This window comes from Theropithecus gelada, chromosome X (genome assembly GCF_003255815.1).
Source record: "Theropithecus gelada isolate Dixy chromosome X, Tgel_1.0, whole genome shotgun sequence".
NCBI lineage: Eukaryota > Metazoa > Chordata > Mammalia > Primates > Cercopithecidae > Theropithecus > Theropithecus gelada.
This window is the reverse complement of record NC_037689.1, coordinates 40,505,486-40,523,575: the sequence shown is the minus strand read 5'-3', so window position 1 is coordinate 40,523,575 and position 18,090 is coordinate 40,505,486. Positions and strand designations below refer to the sequence as shown.

The 18,090-nt window shown below is 41.1% G+C and overlaps 1 protein-coding gene across 3 annotated transcripts in view; it reads right to left on the bottom strand.

Moving 5' to 3' along the window:
• Positions 1-18,090, bottom strand: part of PPEF1 (protein phosphatase with EF-hand domain 1) — a 135,845-nt gene that overhangs the window by 46,918 nt on the left and 70,837 nt on the right. For all 3 annotated transcript variants that reach the window (XM_025372596.1, XM_025372597.1, XM_025372598.1), the window contains one exon: positions 2,490-2,656. In XM_025372596.1, coding sequence (XP_025228381.1) covers positions 2,490-2,656 — 167 coding nt within the window. The remainder of the gene's footprint in view (positions 1-2,489; positions 2,657-18,090) is intronic.

The following is an 18,090-nucleotide window of genomic DNA, read 5'->3' as shown; positions in this document are numbered from 1 at the left end:
TCAGATGAATTCCATTCTGTACTCACCAAAGGTGTCCACACTGTTTAATCCAATGGATGCCTTGTAGTCCTCACCTTTCTCGCCCTCTCTGAAACACTAAATACAGCTGACTCTACCATCCTTCTAGAAAACTTTTCTTCCTTTGGATTCTGTGACCATAAACTCTTTTGGTTTTCCTCCTGGCTCTTCTGAGCCTCTTTTGCAAGCTCTCCTCTACTTCACCTTAAATGTGGCGGTTCCTTCAGATTCCATCCTAGGCTCTCTTCTCCCCTCACTTTCTCCTTTGGGAATCTCATCCCTGCCCAGGCTTTCAGTTATTATCTAGTGTCAATACCACAGGATGATGTTCCAGGCCACACTTCATTTCTGATCTCTGGACACGTATGTACACTCAACTGCCTACTCAATAGTACTTCAAATCAGCTTACCCCAAACTGAATTCATCATTCCCCCTCATCCCAACCTCTATCCTCTTTCCACACATTCCCAATATCATGAATGATGCACTGTACCCCCAAACTCAAGCTGGGAACCTGGAGGCCATCCTTGATTCCCTCCTCTCTCTTTTTTTTTTTTTTTGAGATGGAGTCTCACTCTGTAGCCCAGGCTGGAGTGCAGTGGTACGGTCTCGGCTCACTGCAAGCTCCGCCTCCCAGGTTCACACCATTCTCCTGCCTCAGCCTCCCAAGAAGCTGGGACTACAGGCGCCTGCCACCACACCTGGCTAATTTTTTTGTACTTTTTAGTAGAGACGGGGTTTCACCGTGTTAGCCAGGATGGTCCTGATCTCCTGATCTTGTGATCCGCCCACCTCGGCCTCCCAAAGTGCTGGGATTACAGGCATGAGCTACCATGCACAGTCGATTCCCTCCTCTTTCAGCTCCCCCATATCCAGTTACTGAGCCTTAAATCATCATTGCCTAAATTCCTCTTGAATCTATTTCTTTGCATCTCCATCACCACTACCCTAGTCTAAATGAGAACCCATTATCTATCCCTTTAACCTTCAACTACTTCCTAATTGACCTGCGTGTATTCACACTTGCCCCTCTCCAACTCTCTCCCCCTACTGCATTTTAAAACATAAATTTTATGACATTCTTCGGTGACATTCTCTTGTTCTAGGAAGTCTTTCCAAATTCCTTTGAACCATCCAATCATTTCTTATGTCTCCAGCCCTATCAGGCACCACCCTGTCCCTCAGTCTATGCTCCTGCCCTCCTGAACTTCTTTCACATCTAAACAGTCTTGTCCTGAGCTCTGCATAAGTTGTCCCCTCACTGTGGAACACTGTTTCCCATCCCCCTCTATGGCTCTTTCTTGATTGCCTAATTCATTCTTCAGCTGTCAGGCTAATGCCATATTTCTATGGGGGAACCTTCCATCATCCCTCAGACAAGGTTGGATTCTCCCTTTACAAACTCATCACACTTGAAAAACCTGCTCAGCATGCGTCTTCCCTGCTAGATGTAAGCCCTATGAGGGCAGGGGCCATGTCTCCTTCATTAACCATCATAGACACTAGATAAATATGATAGGCAATAAGGATAAACAGCATGCCTAAATTAAAGTATTGAGCTATATTATATATAATGGGCCTCTGATAATAGTCCTGACTAGCTGGCCTATCACCTTTCCTAAAGCATCAATCAATTTTTTTCCTTCACAGTTTTAGCATTTGCTTCCATACCTTGAGAATTAGAATTGAAACTCTGTACTCAAGCCAGGTGCCAAACTGCCCCAAAGACAAAACTAATCAGTTGTTGAGCTTTATCAAGGCACCCAAAAGCCCAGGACCAAAAGCATGAGACATGCCATATCTTCCACTGTCCTAGAGCAAACTGATTTCTGTTTTTCATAAAACAAGAGATTTTTTTAAAAGAAGGAAAAAAGAAGGGAAAAGGGAACATTTGTCACCTACTGTGCCTTCCAGCAAAGATTCTTAAATCATCTAACCAATCTTTATTCCTCAAGTTTCCGGTGAGTTAGATAGTTGAAATGCTGTGTTTGTAAATATGTTTATGTGAAACAATGCCAGAAGCAATTACCGTGTCATAAAACAATACACGCATTGGTGAAAAACATGGAACTAGTTTCTGAGACAATATCTGAGGCAAGCCAAGAGTAGTAACAGAATGATTCCATCCAAGTATGCTCGAAGAACCTTCCACACCTCCAAACCTGGCCTCACACACCTATCCAACACACAATTTAGCCCATGAAGGTCGGGCATGGGAGCAAGAGAAAGAACATAATAGAAGGGAAAAGAATGGACAGAACTGGAAGAAAAGATAGGCAGGGAGTTTCAGGGCAACTGATACTCAGCAGACGAATGGGGGTGGTGAAAGGGGTAAGAACTGAAGTCCTCCTTGAGATCCCCCTCATCCCTCTTCCAATACACTCACTTGTATCTCTGTTAGGCACTAAATATGACAGCATTTTCCAGAGTGCGAAACTTTTAAAAGAGAAAATCTAAAGGCCTGGGTTACCTCAGATTCATCATAAAATCTTCATGGTTCCCTCTGTTCAAGTGCAGGTCATTGGGGTAGACAAGAAAACTCACACACAGGATCATTAGGATCTCTATGGAGTTCTTTCCTCGATCTACAAAGTCACCATTAAAAACGTATGGGTTGCTCTCTGAGGGGAGACCATTCTGTGGAAGGAGGAGAAGGGAAAAAACAAGGAATTAAAAGAATATACTTTTAAAGTAAGGCTGTGTACATAACATCCCTGTTAATATGCAGAAAAGAGGCTGAGTCAGATTCTTCCACCAGGAAACATCTCCTCTCTTGCTTGAGCCAGTTTTACTCTTCCAGGACAAGCATCTCCTGCAAAGGCCCTGAAAGTGACAAATCTGCTCAAGAATGGAAGATTCCAGGGAGGATGGGGTGGTGCTAATTCTACCCACCACCTACTATGAGTTTCCTCTCATAGTAGGAGCAGGTATTTGTCCTATCAAATATGGCTATTCTCACCTCTTCCTTCTCCTCTGAAAAGAGGGAAACTTCTATCCAAGGAAGAACACCAAACTAAGAGCCAGAAATCCTTTATTCTAAGGGGCCCTATGGTCAGCTCCTTGGGGCTGTGATTCCCCCAATCTGCAAAATGGGGATGGCACTACATCCCTCCCCAGATCACCTGGGAGAATGGAGATGAAAGCACTCAGGCAAGTGAAGGGTGCGGTGTGATGTGGCTGAGCAGGTCAGAGGTACTGCCAGCCAGCAACTACAGCAGGTCTGCAGAGCCCGTGTACATTCTCAGTGACCGCTGACTGGGCCATATCAGTTTTTAAGTATTTTTAATATCACTCTTGAGTATGAGATAATACTTTTAAATATAGCGTTAGCATGAAAAGCAGCAGAGATCAGAACAAAGGTCTGGTCTTTAAAATAGCTGCTAATTCATTTAGTCTTATACTATAAAACTCTAAAACAAAACAAACATATGTAACCTGGTTACATTTTCTCGATGTCATGTTTGATAAGGAGAGGGCCATTTCCCTACTGCATGGCTTCTACTGCATAATAGACAAATTCAAATGTTTTAAAAATATATTACAAAGAGACAAATTTAACTACTCATATATAAAAATGCATGTCCTCCTTCAAAAAGGTTACTTTCGCCAGGCATGGTAGCTCATACTTTTAATCCCAGCACTTTGGGAGGCTGAGGCGGGCAGATCACTTGAGGTCAGGAGTTTGAAACTAGCCTGGCCAATGTGACAAAACCCCATCTCTACTAAAAATACAAAAATTAGCCAGGCATGGTGGTGTGAGCCTATAATCCCAGCTACTCAGGTGGCTGAGGCAGAAGAATCGCTTGAACCTGGGAGGCAGAGGTTGCAATGAACCAAGATTACACCACTGCACTCCAGCCTGGGCAACAGAGAAAGACTATGTTTAAAAAACAAAACAAAACAAAAAACAAAAAAAACAAAGAAGAGAGAAACAAAATGGCTACCTTGAGGAAATAATACACATATTCTAGTAATAGTAATCTTTTTCAAATGATTTTCAAATTCCTGTTTCATTAGATTTCCAACTACATTTAAAAATCTTATTACTTTATACTCAATATCCTATTATGTATACACATTTTAAATTGCTCATATCAGCATAATAGAAATAATTGAAAAAATATAATACAGGTTATAGCATATAATTTAGGGATTCTAGAAATCAGTTATACAATGTAACATGTTCTGAAGGCAATTGCAAACAAACAAATAAACAAGCAGTGGCATAGTGTGATAAGAAGGTGAATTCTCTGGTCCAGGTCCATTCATTACCCATGTGTCCTTGGGCAAGTGATGTAACCTTTATGAGCTGTAGTTTTCTTATCTGTCAAGTGTGGATGATAACTTCCATACTTACCACACAGGGCTATTTTGGAACTCAAATGAAAACATGTGTATAAAATTGCATTAAAATGGTAAAGCAACATACAAATTAAGAGACTTATTTTATTATGACCAAGTTATTTCTAATTCTAAGATTCCAATATTTTCTTTCTTTCTTTCTTTCTTTTTTTTTTTTTTGAGACAGAGTTTCACTCTTGTTGCCCAGGTTGGAGTACAATGGCGTGATCTTGGCTCACCGCAACCTCCGCCTCCCAGGTTAAAGTGATTCTCGATTCTCCTGCCTCAGCCTCCCGAGTAGCTGGGATTACAGGCACCTGCCACCACGCCTGGCTAATTTTGTATTTTAAGTAGAGATGGGGTTTCACCACATTGGTCACACTGGTCTCGAACTCCTGACCTCAGGTCATCCACCTGCCTCAGCCTCCCAAAGTGTTGGGATTACAGGCGTAAGTCACTGCACACAGCGCCAATATTTTCTTATGTATTAATTCATATAACCTTATTCACACCGGGCTTAGTGTAAACCAGTTGCAAAAATATAGGCTATTGTTCAGCAAAATGTAAAGAAGGCTGGGCATGATGGCTCACACCAGTAATCCTAACACTTTGGGAAGCCGAGGTGGGTGGATTGCTTGAGCCCAGGAGTTCAAGATCAGATTGGGAAACATGGCGAAACCCCTTCTCTACAAAAAGTACAAAAAAATTAGCCAGGTGTGATGGTGTACACCTGTAGTCCCAGCTGCTCAGGAGGCTGAAGTGGGAGGATCGCCTGAGGCCAGGTAGGTCGATGCTGCAGTGGAGCTGAGATCACACCGCTATATTCCAGCCTGGGTGACACAGTGAGACCCTGTCTAAAACCAACCAACCAACCAACCAACCAACCAACCAACCAACCACAAAGAAAGGGGGAAGGATTCTGCATCTCTGATCTCTGTTACTCTTCCTTCCCCCAGCCTTCAGCTGTCTAGGGTGAGTAAGCTGGAGGAACCTGAGGACTGTTGAAGGACTCTGTTGGCCCAGGTCTGAAGGGGGCTAGAGGAGCAGTGGCAGGGAGCCCTGGGGTGAAAACATGGAAGAACTAGGCCTGAGGGGACTGTGGACACTTGATTAACGGGGTGGCTCTGCCTCAGAGCGTGTGTGTGGTCTTGGTTTGGAGGCAGGGGAAGCTGAAATGTTGGATCCTACTAGAAAAAGTATAGGAAGATGTCTTTCACATCCCTGAAACAAAAAGAACAGATCGCTTGCATTTAGGGGTACCTAGAAACACAGAGACTTCTTTTCACACTCGATGCGGTGTAGAAACTGTTGTGCCTCCAACTATGGGAAGGCTTAATCTAGCTTAAGCAGAAAATAGAAAATGGAAATAAGGTAGTACCTAAGAGGATCCGGCAACTAGAGAGAGACAGACCAATCAGATCTACTAAAGCAGATGGTTGCTAATAAGACAGGACTACTGGAGGAAACAGAAAACTAGTTTATTTTTAAAGTAATAAGAAGAACATACAAGAAAGAACAAAAACTTATTAATTCTTGGCACTAAGAATATACTATACAAACTTAAAATATCAGTGGGTTGGCCGGGTGCAGCGGCTTATGCCTGTAATCCCAACACTTCGGGAGGCTGAGGTGGGCAGATCACTTGAGGTCAGGAGTTCAAGACCAGCCTGGCCAACATGGTGAAACCCCATCTCTACTGAAAATATTAAAAAATGGCCAGGCGTGGTGGCACACACCTGTAATCCCAGCTACTCAGGAGGGTGAGGCTGAGGCAGGAGAATCACTTGAACCTGGGAGGTAAAGGCTGCAGTGAGCTGAGATTGAGCCAGTACACTCCAGCCTGGGCAACACAGTGAGACTCTATCTCAAAAAAAAAAAAAAAAAAATCAACGGGTTAAAGGTAACTAAAAGAAAGAATGGTGGGGAAAATACATTATTGACCTGAAAGAGCAAGCAGATGAAAAATCTCTCACACAGAGTAAAATCAAAATGATGAAAATCAGGAAGAATAAATAAGAGACTAGCATTCAAAGCCAAGAGACTTAATATGCCAATAATAAGCATTCCAAAATCAGGAAAAAGGAACAGATGAAGAGGCAATAATTACAAAAATAAGAGAGAACACTTTCTATGGTTAAAAAAAAGACTTCAATTTGAAGCTTGAAACGTGACTTCTACGCACAATTGATGGGGCAAAATCCCTACTACCTGGTAAAAAGATTAGAAGAGGCCACAGAGAAAGAATGAGTTACAAAAGGAAAAGAAATCAGCCTAGCATCAGACTTCTCGTCTATAGTAGTGGGAGGTAGGAGATGGTAGAATAAAATCTACAAATTAAAGAGGAAAAAGGACTTTGAATCAAGATTTCTACAGTGGCCAAGACATTAAGTTCTCAGGGTGATAGAAAAATACTTGCAGATGTGTAAGAGATCAACCATCACCAACAACATAAATGCTCAGGGTGAAAGACAGACATGCAAATATGTAGTATTTAATATCACAAAACAGCTAACATATATCGATTGCTTGTTATGTACCAGGCACAGTTTTAGGTGCTAGGAACACAGAAGTAAACAATACAAAGTCCCTGTATTCGAGGAGCCTGCATTCACAGAAGATAGCATCCACATTCCCCACTGAGGAAAACACTCAACAAAACACTCTAACTAAATAACCATACTAACAATTAAAAGTCCTCAAGCCAGGGAAAGATCAAGAGGGAAGAATACAGATGTGAACAATGAATCATTAAATATATAATTATATATAAATCAATATGACAATATGAAACTTGCATTTAAGTACTAAGCAAGGATTCTAGAAGTAGAAGAGACATGCTATGAAGGAAAACCTAATAATGGTCAAGACTAAGCATATGGTATGAGCAATAGCTAGGATTTACAGGGGAGGTGAGAGGAGAAAAATAAAATGGTCTAGAAATCTTAACTGAATGGGGGACATGGAGTGTGTAAACAGAGAGAGAGAGAGAGAGGATCACAGTGGAAGAATAAAGTTATAGCTATTTGAGAAATACACACATACACATTATTTACTAGAAATATCAGAAGTGGGAAGGTAAGCACTAGTGAATGGAAAAGCAGAGTAAAAATTCCAAATAAAACAATAAAAAATAAAACTTCACCAAAACAGCAAAAAGGAAAAGGGTGAAACAAAGTGAAATAGCAAAGTAGAAGGAAAAATTTCAAATATATCTGTTGTTATACTAAGTGTGAATGGGTTAAATTCTCTCATTAAAATACTAAGATTACCAGGCTGTGTTAAAATACAAAACCCAGGTATATATTGTTCATGAGAAATATACGTTAAAAAGTAGATAAGAGAAGGTTAAAAACAAGGTAGATGCAACAAAAAGAAAGCAAGAATGGAAATGTCAATACTGGGCAAAGTTTGAGTTTAAGATTAAAGTTCTAAACAGGATCACAAAGCAACATTATGTCATAATAAAAGGCACTTTATGAAAAAAATACAACTCATGAACTTGTATTCAATAAACAAAAGAACTCATTTTTGCTTCATATATTTAACTACTAAATGCAAGAAGAAATTGTTTAAAAATACACAGAGTGTTATTCGGACTGAATTACTGCTTTAAAATAATGTCCATAAATTCTTTGGCTCTCTGTTTACAAGGTGAAGCCTAATTTGCCTCCTCTTGAGTACAGGCAAGACTTACTGACTTGCTTCTCATGAAGAGAAAATAAAAGCAAAAGTGATGCTGTGCAACTCTGGAGACTAAGTTATAAAAGACACTGCAGCTTCCTGCATGCTTTCTTTCTTGGATCACTCACTTTGGGGAAAGCCAGCTGCTCTGTCACAAGAATAATCAGGCAGCCTTGTGGAGAAGCCCATGTGACTGTTCTGCCAACAGTCAGTGAGGAACTGAAATGCTGTGTCTACAGCCACATGAGTGAACCATCTTGGAAATGGGTCCCCCAGCACAAATCAACCTTTCAGATGACTGCAGCCCTGGCCAATAGTTTGACTGCCACCTCATGAGAGATCCTGAGCCAGAATCCATCCAGCTAAGCTTGACCCAAATTTCTGACCCACAGAAACTGTGAGGTACTAAATGTTTATAGTGTTAAGTCATTAAGCATTGGGGTAATTTGTTGCACAGCAACATATAATATACATATTTAGGTATATATAATAGAAAAAATATGGGAAAATTGAATACACAACCAATAAACTTGATTTAATAGATATATGAAGAACTTTGTGTATTACAAATAAGAGAATACAGCTGACCCTTAAACAACACAAATTTGAATTGCATGGATCCACTTATATGTGGCTCTTCTCCCTCTGCCACCCCTAGACAGCAAGACGAATCCCACCTTTTCCTCCTCCTCAGCCTACTCAACATGAACATAAAGACTTTGGTGATGATCTACTTCCACTTAATGAGTAGCAAATATATTTTCTTTATATATATATATATATATTTTTTTTTTTTTTTGAGAGAGAGTTGCTCTGTCACCTACACTGGAGTGCAGTGATGCAATCTCGGCTCACTGCAACCTCTGCCTCCCAGGCTCAAGCGATTCTCTGTAGATTCTCAAGTGAACCCCTGCCTCAGCCTCTGTAGTAGCTGGGATTACAGGCCTGTGCCACCACGCCTGGCTAATTTTTGTATTTTTAGTAGAAATGGGGTTTCGCCACGTTGGCCAGGCTGGTCTCGATCTCCTGGCCTCAAGTGATCTGCCCACCTCGACCTCCCAAGGTGCTAGGATTACAGGCATGAGCTACTACACCTGGCCTAAGATTTTCTTAATAATATTTTTTTCTCTAGCTTACTTTATTGTAAGAATACAGTATATAATGTATATAACATACAAAATATGTGTTCATCAACTGTTTATGTTATTGCTAAGGCTTCCAGCCAACAGGAGGCTATTAGTTGTTAAGTTTTGGGGGAGTCAAAATTATATGTAGATTTTCAACTGTGTGGGGAATTGGTATCCCTAACCCCAGCACTGTTCAAGGCTCAACTGTATAATTAATTTTTTATATGTCCATGGAGCTTTCATGAGAATCAGTATCATACTTGACTTCAAAGAACTCTTCAGAAATTCAAAATACGAAAAATGTCACAGGATACATTCTCATAAAAATGTGATTAGAAAAAAAAGTCTAGCTCCTTGAATTAAGATTCTTGGAAATTAAAAATTATCATCTTAATAAGTATTGTATCAAAGAGAAAATTAAAAGCAAAATTACAAGTGCAATAGAAGGCCTAATTAAAACTAAAATCAGAAAAGATGTGTAGCCTTAAATACCTTCGTTATTAAAGACGTTCATGAAAGACGGTATTCATCTTAAGAAATTAGAAAAAGAACAATAAAACCCATCAAATAAGAAGAGCTGAAACTAAGGAAATAGAAACAAAATAAAAAGGATAATTTGGGTTTATATAAGCCCAAATTTCATTGGTTCTTTCTTTGAACCAATTTCATGATTTCCTTGAAAATCATCAATTTCCTAGCAAAACTGATTCAAAAGAAGAGGAAAACATGAACAGTGCACTGGCCCCATGTGGCTTTTTAGCAGAACTCTATTTCAATTTTCATGAGCAAATAGTTTTAATGTGACTTAAACCCATGATGCCCAACCTTGACTGCACATTAGAATCACCTGGGTGACTGCAATGTATAGCCAAGTTTGAGTTTGCAACCCAGGGATTCAAATTATTATAAATAAGAGAAAAAGATGAAAATCTCTCTAACTCATTTTATGAAACCAGTATAACCTTAATTTCAAAATTTGAGGAAAGCATCCAATAGTCTAAAATTGTATTTATTATGTTTGAATGGTAAACACACTTTCTATTGCGATGACAGATTTTCTTGTTTTAAAACTTCTTATCTCCAATTAAACCAGAATTTGTTGTGGGTAAATTCTTTGCTACCTCTGTGACATCTTATTTCACCTCTACTATGGGCAAAGAGCAACGAATGTCTTCAGTTAAACCTCATTTTAAGCCCCAAATAGTAATGGTCAACTAATCTATCCACCTTATGCAGCACACTTGACACTAAACAAGTTTTAACCTTTTCAGAAAATCTTCAAGATTTTCTTCAAGAATCTCACACGTCTTCAAGAGATTAAGACTTGTGATAATAAAGCTCATTCAACAGAGTAAGTCACCATCTCTGAAAGTGATTCTAAAAGGAGTCCTGAATGTATACTGAACTCCTTTCAGTGTTAAGCCCCTCAAGACAACCGCATCAAAGAGGGCAAGACTCATTTGGATGTGTAAGATCTGCCCTGTTGTTCCAGGATTAGTCATATTACTTTATATAGTTTGGGTTTGAATCCACTTTAGTCTTAGAGTAATAAGGGAACTAAAAAGCACACAGGATGATGAGGAACTAGTCTCCTGGGACGTGAGTGTCTAGGATATTTCGGCTTTCGGCTACTGACATTCCTCTGGGTTTCCTTCAAAGAAGCAAAACCTCATGCCATAAAAGACGCTCCACCCAGTTCTAGTAAACGAAATCCTCTGGCTCATTCTGCAGCTAATATGCAACAAACCATCTATGACATGGTGATTAAGCTGACAGATACAGAAAGTCCAGAGTAGCTACAACTCTGAACTGCAGTCAGATGACCTGTAGGGGGAAAAAATAGCAGACCATAATTAATTAACTTAAACAGAGACAAAAACCAGATGTTTCCCTACAGTCTCGCCTATTTCCTACGGAAGCATTTTACAACAGACGTCTGGAAGTTATCCCAATGAATTCGGACATTTCCTGAAGGCACATCAAACAATAAGCTCTGATCAACTCCACGTTAATTTTTTTCTTCTGCAAACCCTATTTCAGAGGTTTGTTCTGATTGTAACATACTACCTTCACCTCAAAAGGAAAAAAAATTGGCCACTGTGGCAGTGTGAAGCATCTCAGTGATAGAAGATAAAGAAAATGTTTGACTACCTTCACAGCTGGAAAATTATGGGTGTAAGGGGTGGAGGATGGTGGGGAAGAGAGAAAGAAAAGGAAAACAAGGCAGCAGGGCTTCTCTTGGATAGCATCGGGATGGTACCCATAGGGTTATGAGTTCATTAGCATCTCTCTGTTCACATGCATCTCTTTTTCAGCGACAGGAGGTCGCCACTCACGGCATCAATTTAACAAACTAATTTGGTGATACTTGATCTAAAATTTCAAGTTTTCTATTCAATGAGGGAAAAATATCTTGTAATTTTACTAATCTGAGGCTCTGAATGAAGTATTTCAAATTGGTCACTCTAATTAAACAAAAGGGCTGATTAAAATTAACCTTTTCAGAAAATAAAATCTAAAAATATGACCTAACTAATGATATGTAAATTGCTTCACTTGATGATAAAATCATATTTGAAGCCATGTAAAGTTGAGATGCCCTTTTAGCAAAGGTCTGTTGTGGTTAGGAGTGTGGTACCCAGCGGGGAAGAGTCCTTTTCAAACCCAGATGCGATTCTGAGCTGAAAATGTTTCCCTTAGTATTAAGGTGCTAGCTGATACAATTTTTAAGGACAACCAAATATTGAAGAAATCAAAATCTCAAAACAATCAATGAAGAACAATATAAATCTCACCATTTATTGTAGGGCACTACAAAAAGTGTGTGAGAATAAAATCTTTCATGATCCTCCAGAACTTCCCTTCATGATTAAGGCATCACTAAATTACTAAAATTCTTTGAAGAGATCATCAGAAATGTCATCTCTTCCAGAAAGTCTTCCATAAGGTTAGGTGCTCTGCCAATGGGTTCTCTTAGAGCTCCATGCTGATCCCAATCATAACATGTCCAACCCTGAACCATCTTGTCTTTTTATCAGCCAATCTTCCCCACTAAACCGTGATGTCTTTGGGGCCAACAACTGTGTTTTAGTCATACTGTATTGCCAACCCTTAGTAGAGTGCCTCATTCATAATAGGTGTTTCATAAATCCATGTGAAATCAACTTTGTATTCATCTTTGTATGGTCTTTTAGTTTTTATATGATACCTTAAACACTATAGGGACCAGATAAAAGTTTACTGAATGAATACATTAGTAGACAGATTCACTTTTGCGTATGGTGAGTCTGAACCAAACCAACAACCTGGATGAAAAGAGTAACATGGTGAGGCCTCTCAGTGACCCTACATTAGAACAGTCTCTCAGGCTGTGCCCTTGGTTGGCTTTGGGCCAGCCCCAGCCTTAGAGCCTATTCATGCTATGCTGTATAAAAGAACTGATGAGGAAGAAAGTGTCTAGCAAACCACCAATTGAGATGATGGTCCATCACTCTTTTGAGTGATGGAGAGAATCAGTTAGTCATAGTATAACATAAACTTTGGTCACTTATAGCTCCAAAAATCTGCAACAGGATGTAGTTTGCCAAACTATTCCCCACAATTCAAAATCTATTGCTCTTAAAAACAATAGTAAAATAAAGATAAGTGAAAACACCGCCACTAACTACTTCTAAACAAAAGATTAGGAGCCTGTGGTTACACTGATGTGACTCAATTGTAGCTTCTACCAATGAACCAGAGTCAGGTACGACAATGTAATTGGGATTCAATCAGTTGTTGATGAATTGATTAGTACAAAGTATTACAGTGAGAAACAAAGACCATCACAGAAATTCTACCATTTCCCAAAGCAATCAAGTGATTGCTTAGGTCATAGTTATGCACCTCCTGTAATCTGAGCAGGCAACCTTCGTGTGTGATGCTACCAAGAGAAATCCACCCCCCCCCCACCCCCCTCACTGCTCTCCTCCTTTGAGATGTACTTCTTCCTTTCTTCCTTATCTGTTTTTACGGCCTATTACGCTTCTCTTAACAAAGCTTTCTCTTTTTTCATGCTCTCTCATCCTCCTATGACTAAGACCCAATATCCTCATTCGTACTATAAGCATTGCTTAAATGGATTTTCCAGATCACTGAAGCTTATTCCTTTGAAAGCTAAAATGCCTTTAAAAATTACTTTAACCATTTTGGTTGGAAGTTTTTAAAATGTGCCATTTGCTCCCTTTACTACTACTTCTTCTTCTTTTTTTTTTTTTTTCAGATGGGGTCTCCCTCTGCTGCCCAGGCTGGAATGCAGTGGTACAATCTTGGCTCACTGCAACCTCTGCCTCCTGGGTTCAAGCGATTCTTCTGCCTCAGCCTCCTGAGTAGCTGGGACTACAGGTGTGTGCCACCATGCCCAGCTAATTTTTGTATTTTTAGTAGGGACGGGATTTCACCATATTAGCCAGGCTGCTCTTGAACTCCTGACCTCGAGATCCACCTTCCTCAGCCTCCCAAAGTGCTGGGATTACAAGCCACGTGCCTGGCCCCCTTTACTTCTTAAGAGTATACACCTTATAACTTGAAACTCTCTTGACCTTGCAGGCTCATCAGTCTACATATCCCCTCAGGCACTTCTGAGAAGGCAAGAACTCTCTTCCCTACGCTCCACAGCTCCAGATCGCTGAGTATTAGTATTTCAGTTTTTTTTTTTTTTTTTTTTTTTTGAGACGGAGTCTTGCTCTGTCACCCAGGCTGGAGTGCAGTGGCCGGATCTCAGCTCACTGCAAGCTCCTCCTCTCGGGTTCACGCCATTCTCCTGCCTCAGCCTCCCGAGTAGCTGGGACTACAGGCACCCGCCACTTCGCCCGGCTAGTTTTTTGTATTTTTTAGTAGAGACGGGGTTTCACCGTGTTAGCCAGGATGGTCTCGATCTCCCGACCTCGTGATCCGCCCGTTTCGGCCTCCCAAAGTGCTGGGATTACAGGCTTGAGCCACCGCGCCCAGCCTAGTATTTCAGTTTTTTATCTCATTTTTGTAGTTCTGTCTTTTAATTTTTTTTTTTTTTTTTTTTTTGAGACAGAGTTTTGCTCTTGTCGCCCAGGTTGGAGTGCAATAGCGCAATCTTGGCTCACTGCAACCTCCGCTTCCCAGGTTCAAGTGATTCTCCTGTCTCAGCCTCCCAAGTAGCTGGGATTACAGGCATACACCACCACGCCAAGCTAATTTTTTTTGTATTTAGTAGAGAATGGGGTTCCACCATGTTGTTTGGGCTGGTCTCGAACTCGATCTCAGGTGATCCACCCACCTCAGCCTCCCAAAGTGCTGGAATTACAGGTGTGAGCCACTGTGCCCGGCCAGAACTTTTAAATTTTCATTGCTGTCATTATCTCTGATTTTCCCTCTTCCCCTCCCACTCCCTAATCTACTGTGGGGTGGGTAGTCAGACAGGCAAACTCACATGAACCTTGTGTGAGAGAAGGTTTTATTGATACTGGTTCATGGGTCTTTGAGTAAGGGGCCTAAGGCCTGTCCTGTGAGTAAGGTTCATTGGATTTGTGTCAACAATTTCAAGCGTTCAGAGACCCTTTTTACTTAATTCTGGGTTCGGGACATATGAGTGGTAAGTGAAGGTAAGTAAAGTAGACTGAAGTTTGACATCAGGATAGGTGGGTATCACTGTCATTTATATTTATATAGAAACACTGTTTCCAGAACAGCTTGTATTCATGCTTTTAGACTGCAGTACATTCACGCAAACTATCATCATTCTGCAGTTAAACTGCAGACAAAAATAAATGAGACAGAAAAGGGCAAAATGCTGACTTCGGTAAACCCAGAGATCATCAGATGGCCGGGGCTTCCTCAGATATCTCCGTGTCCCAGCCTTTCATTTTCCTGCTTTTAACTTAGGACATTCTTTTGCTATAAGCTAAGCGACTAAGCACCATCACCCCCAACCTCTACACTATCTTTCCAGTTTTGTGTGTGTGTGTGTGTGTGTTTTTTTTGTTTTGTTTTGTTTTTTTGTTTTTTTTTTTAGACAGAGTTTTGCTCTTTTCCCCCAGGCTAAAGTGCAATGGCACAATCTTGGCTCACTGCAACCTCCACCTCCTGGGTTCAAGTGATTCTCCTGCCTCGGCCTCCTGAGTAGCTGGGACTACAGGCACGCACCACCACGTCTGGCTAATTTTTGTATTTTTAGTAGAGATGGGGGTTTCATCATGTTGACTAGGCTGGTCTCGAACTCCTGACCTCAAGTGATCCATCCACCTCAGCCTCCTAAAGTGCTAGGATTACAGGTGTGAGCCACTGTGCCTGGCCTTTTTCCTTTTTCTAGATAAATGAAAGTAATGTATTTATTCACTTATTATAAATTCCTTTAAAATAATAATATAGTTTCCGGGTTTTCTGCTGTACCACGGTTGAAAATACTAACGATATTGTTGATCAGCTATTTTCCCCACTGCTTTATCATTGTTGCTATTTTCTTTTTTTAAAAATAAACTTTACCATGTACATTTAAGGTATAACGTATCATGATGTTACAGAATACATACATATAGTAAAAAGGTTACTATAGTGAAGCAAATTAATATATCCATCATCTGACATAGTTACTCATTTTTTGTTTTTTTGGGGCAATAGCAGCTACAATCTACTCATTTGACATGAATCCCATATATGGTACAATTTTATTACCTATAGTCCTCATGTTGTACATTAGATCTCTTTTCAGTTTCTTAAAGTGGAAACTTGCTGTCATCAATGGCTCTTCCCTCGGTTTCCCCCCTTAAACCAGGCAGTTTCGAGATTCTGGTGTATGTGGTTCATTCCATGTCCAAGATGCATTTTACCTTCTTCTCACTCACGCCTGCCAGAATTCTAATCCATGGCTCTTGCACACTTCTGTTTTCCAGACATCCCTCTCACCTCTCTACCCAAATCCATCCCAAATATAATAGTGACCTAGTCTTTCATCACTGGGCTAGCAATCTCCATTTCCCTAGCACTGTCATTGGTTAGCTCTCCAAATATATCTTGCTTGCATTTGAATGCTATATTTTCACCTTTAGTTCCTTTTATAGTACTTCTTACCACCCACCTCCTCCTGTTCAATCTTTACATTAGCACCTTCCAGTTTTATATGCTCCATATAGTTTTGCAGACAGAATTAAAGAAATATGTTAGAATTCTCTTTTCTCATCTGTCTACTCCAGAGTCCTATCCCTGATCACACTTTCACACGAAATAAAGAAATTTTCTTTTCTAAACACCTTGGAATTTAGTGACTACGTTCCTGATTTAATCTACTCAACTATTTTCCCTTTGATGTATTCCCCAAGCCTCTAGACAAAGAATGACCAGGTTTGTTGTTGTTCTCCACATACCCCGCCCCTCCTCCTTCCTCACATTGTAATTGTCAACAATAGCCGGACCACACTTCTGAACATTTGGTAAGGAGCTACGTCCCAAGTTAAATAAATCCCACCCCCTGTCCATCCTTCCACCTCTCCCACAGCACTCCAGTGGAGCCAGTAGAATCTCCATTTCTTGGTCAGTGAAGCCCCTTCCACCCTGAACTTATTCAGAAAGCCTTCTACCCTCCATAGGCCTGGACTCCCTTCAGAGCACAGGAGCACTCCTAACTCCTGCAGCCCTTCTGAAGGAAAGGACCCAGCCCTCCCCAGGACACCCACCTCAGGCCCAGGAGCAGGGGAGGCTCCACTTGCCCGCAGGGCTGCTCACAGAGAAACACCCCACCACCCTCCTTTCAGGCCCATGACCTCTGACTAAACTTCCTTCCCCTGCTCCTCATCTGGGTCCATGTGGCGCCCCCCACTGTTGAACACACCTGCTTTCCAGGTCCTTGCCCACCTTATCCCCAATATTCTCTTTCACTGGCTTGGGCTGCCCATGTTCTAGGCTCCACCCCAGGGCATCCCTTGCCCTGGGACTGCTCCCCCTGCATTTCCCACTATCCCACGGCCCTCACTGCAGTCAGCCTGCTCCCTGACACAGTCGGTCAGCATTCCAGTCCTACTATCCTCCTACTTCTCCCAGTTGACTGGCCCATCCTGGCTTCTCTTCCTTCCCTACCCAGCTTGGATTCTGTGGCTGATGTCCAGAATTGCTCTTTCACCAGCCCCCTCGGGTCCCTGCCAGCAAACCTTTGCCTGGACTTCCCACACCAACCTGCTACTTTTTTTTTTTTTGCACCAACCTAATAAAACAGTTGCAGTAAACAAGCCAGCTAAAACCCACCAAAACCAAGATGGCGACAAGCATGACCTCTGGTCATTCTCACGGCTATACTCCCACCAGCACCATGACAGTTTACAAATGCCATGGCAACCTCAGGAAGTTACCCTATATGGTCTAAAAAGGGGAGGCATGAATAATCTACTCCTTGTTTAACATATCATCAAGAAATAACCATAAAAACGGGCAACCAGCAGCCCTTGGGGATGCTCTGTCTATGGAGTAGCCATTCTTTTATTCCTTTACTTTCTTAATAAACTTGCTTTCACTTTACTCTATGGACTCACCCTGAATTCTTTCTTGTGCGAGATCCAAGAATCCTTTCTCGGGGTCTGGATCGGGACCCCTTTCTGGTAACAATAATAATCAGAATATATTTTCTTTCAACTCATCTGAGAAACCTATGCTATGCCCAATTATTTGGCATGCTAGTTGTGGGGATAACAGGGGTAGGTGAACAATAAATGCATTAATCAAAAAGAGACATTCAGAAGACTAGTGTAAAGGGGTAACCACTGTGAGGGCAGGGACCTCAAGATCAGTTTTCTATATTCAGTCAGTCGTCCCTGAAGCAAACATTCAGGCTGCAACTCTTGGCTCAGAGACAGAAAAAAATCCAATCAAAGAGATGCAGAGAAACTCCATGCCGGCCGAGCAGTTTTTTTTTTTTTTTTTTTT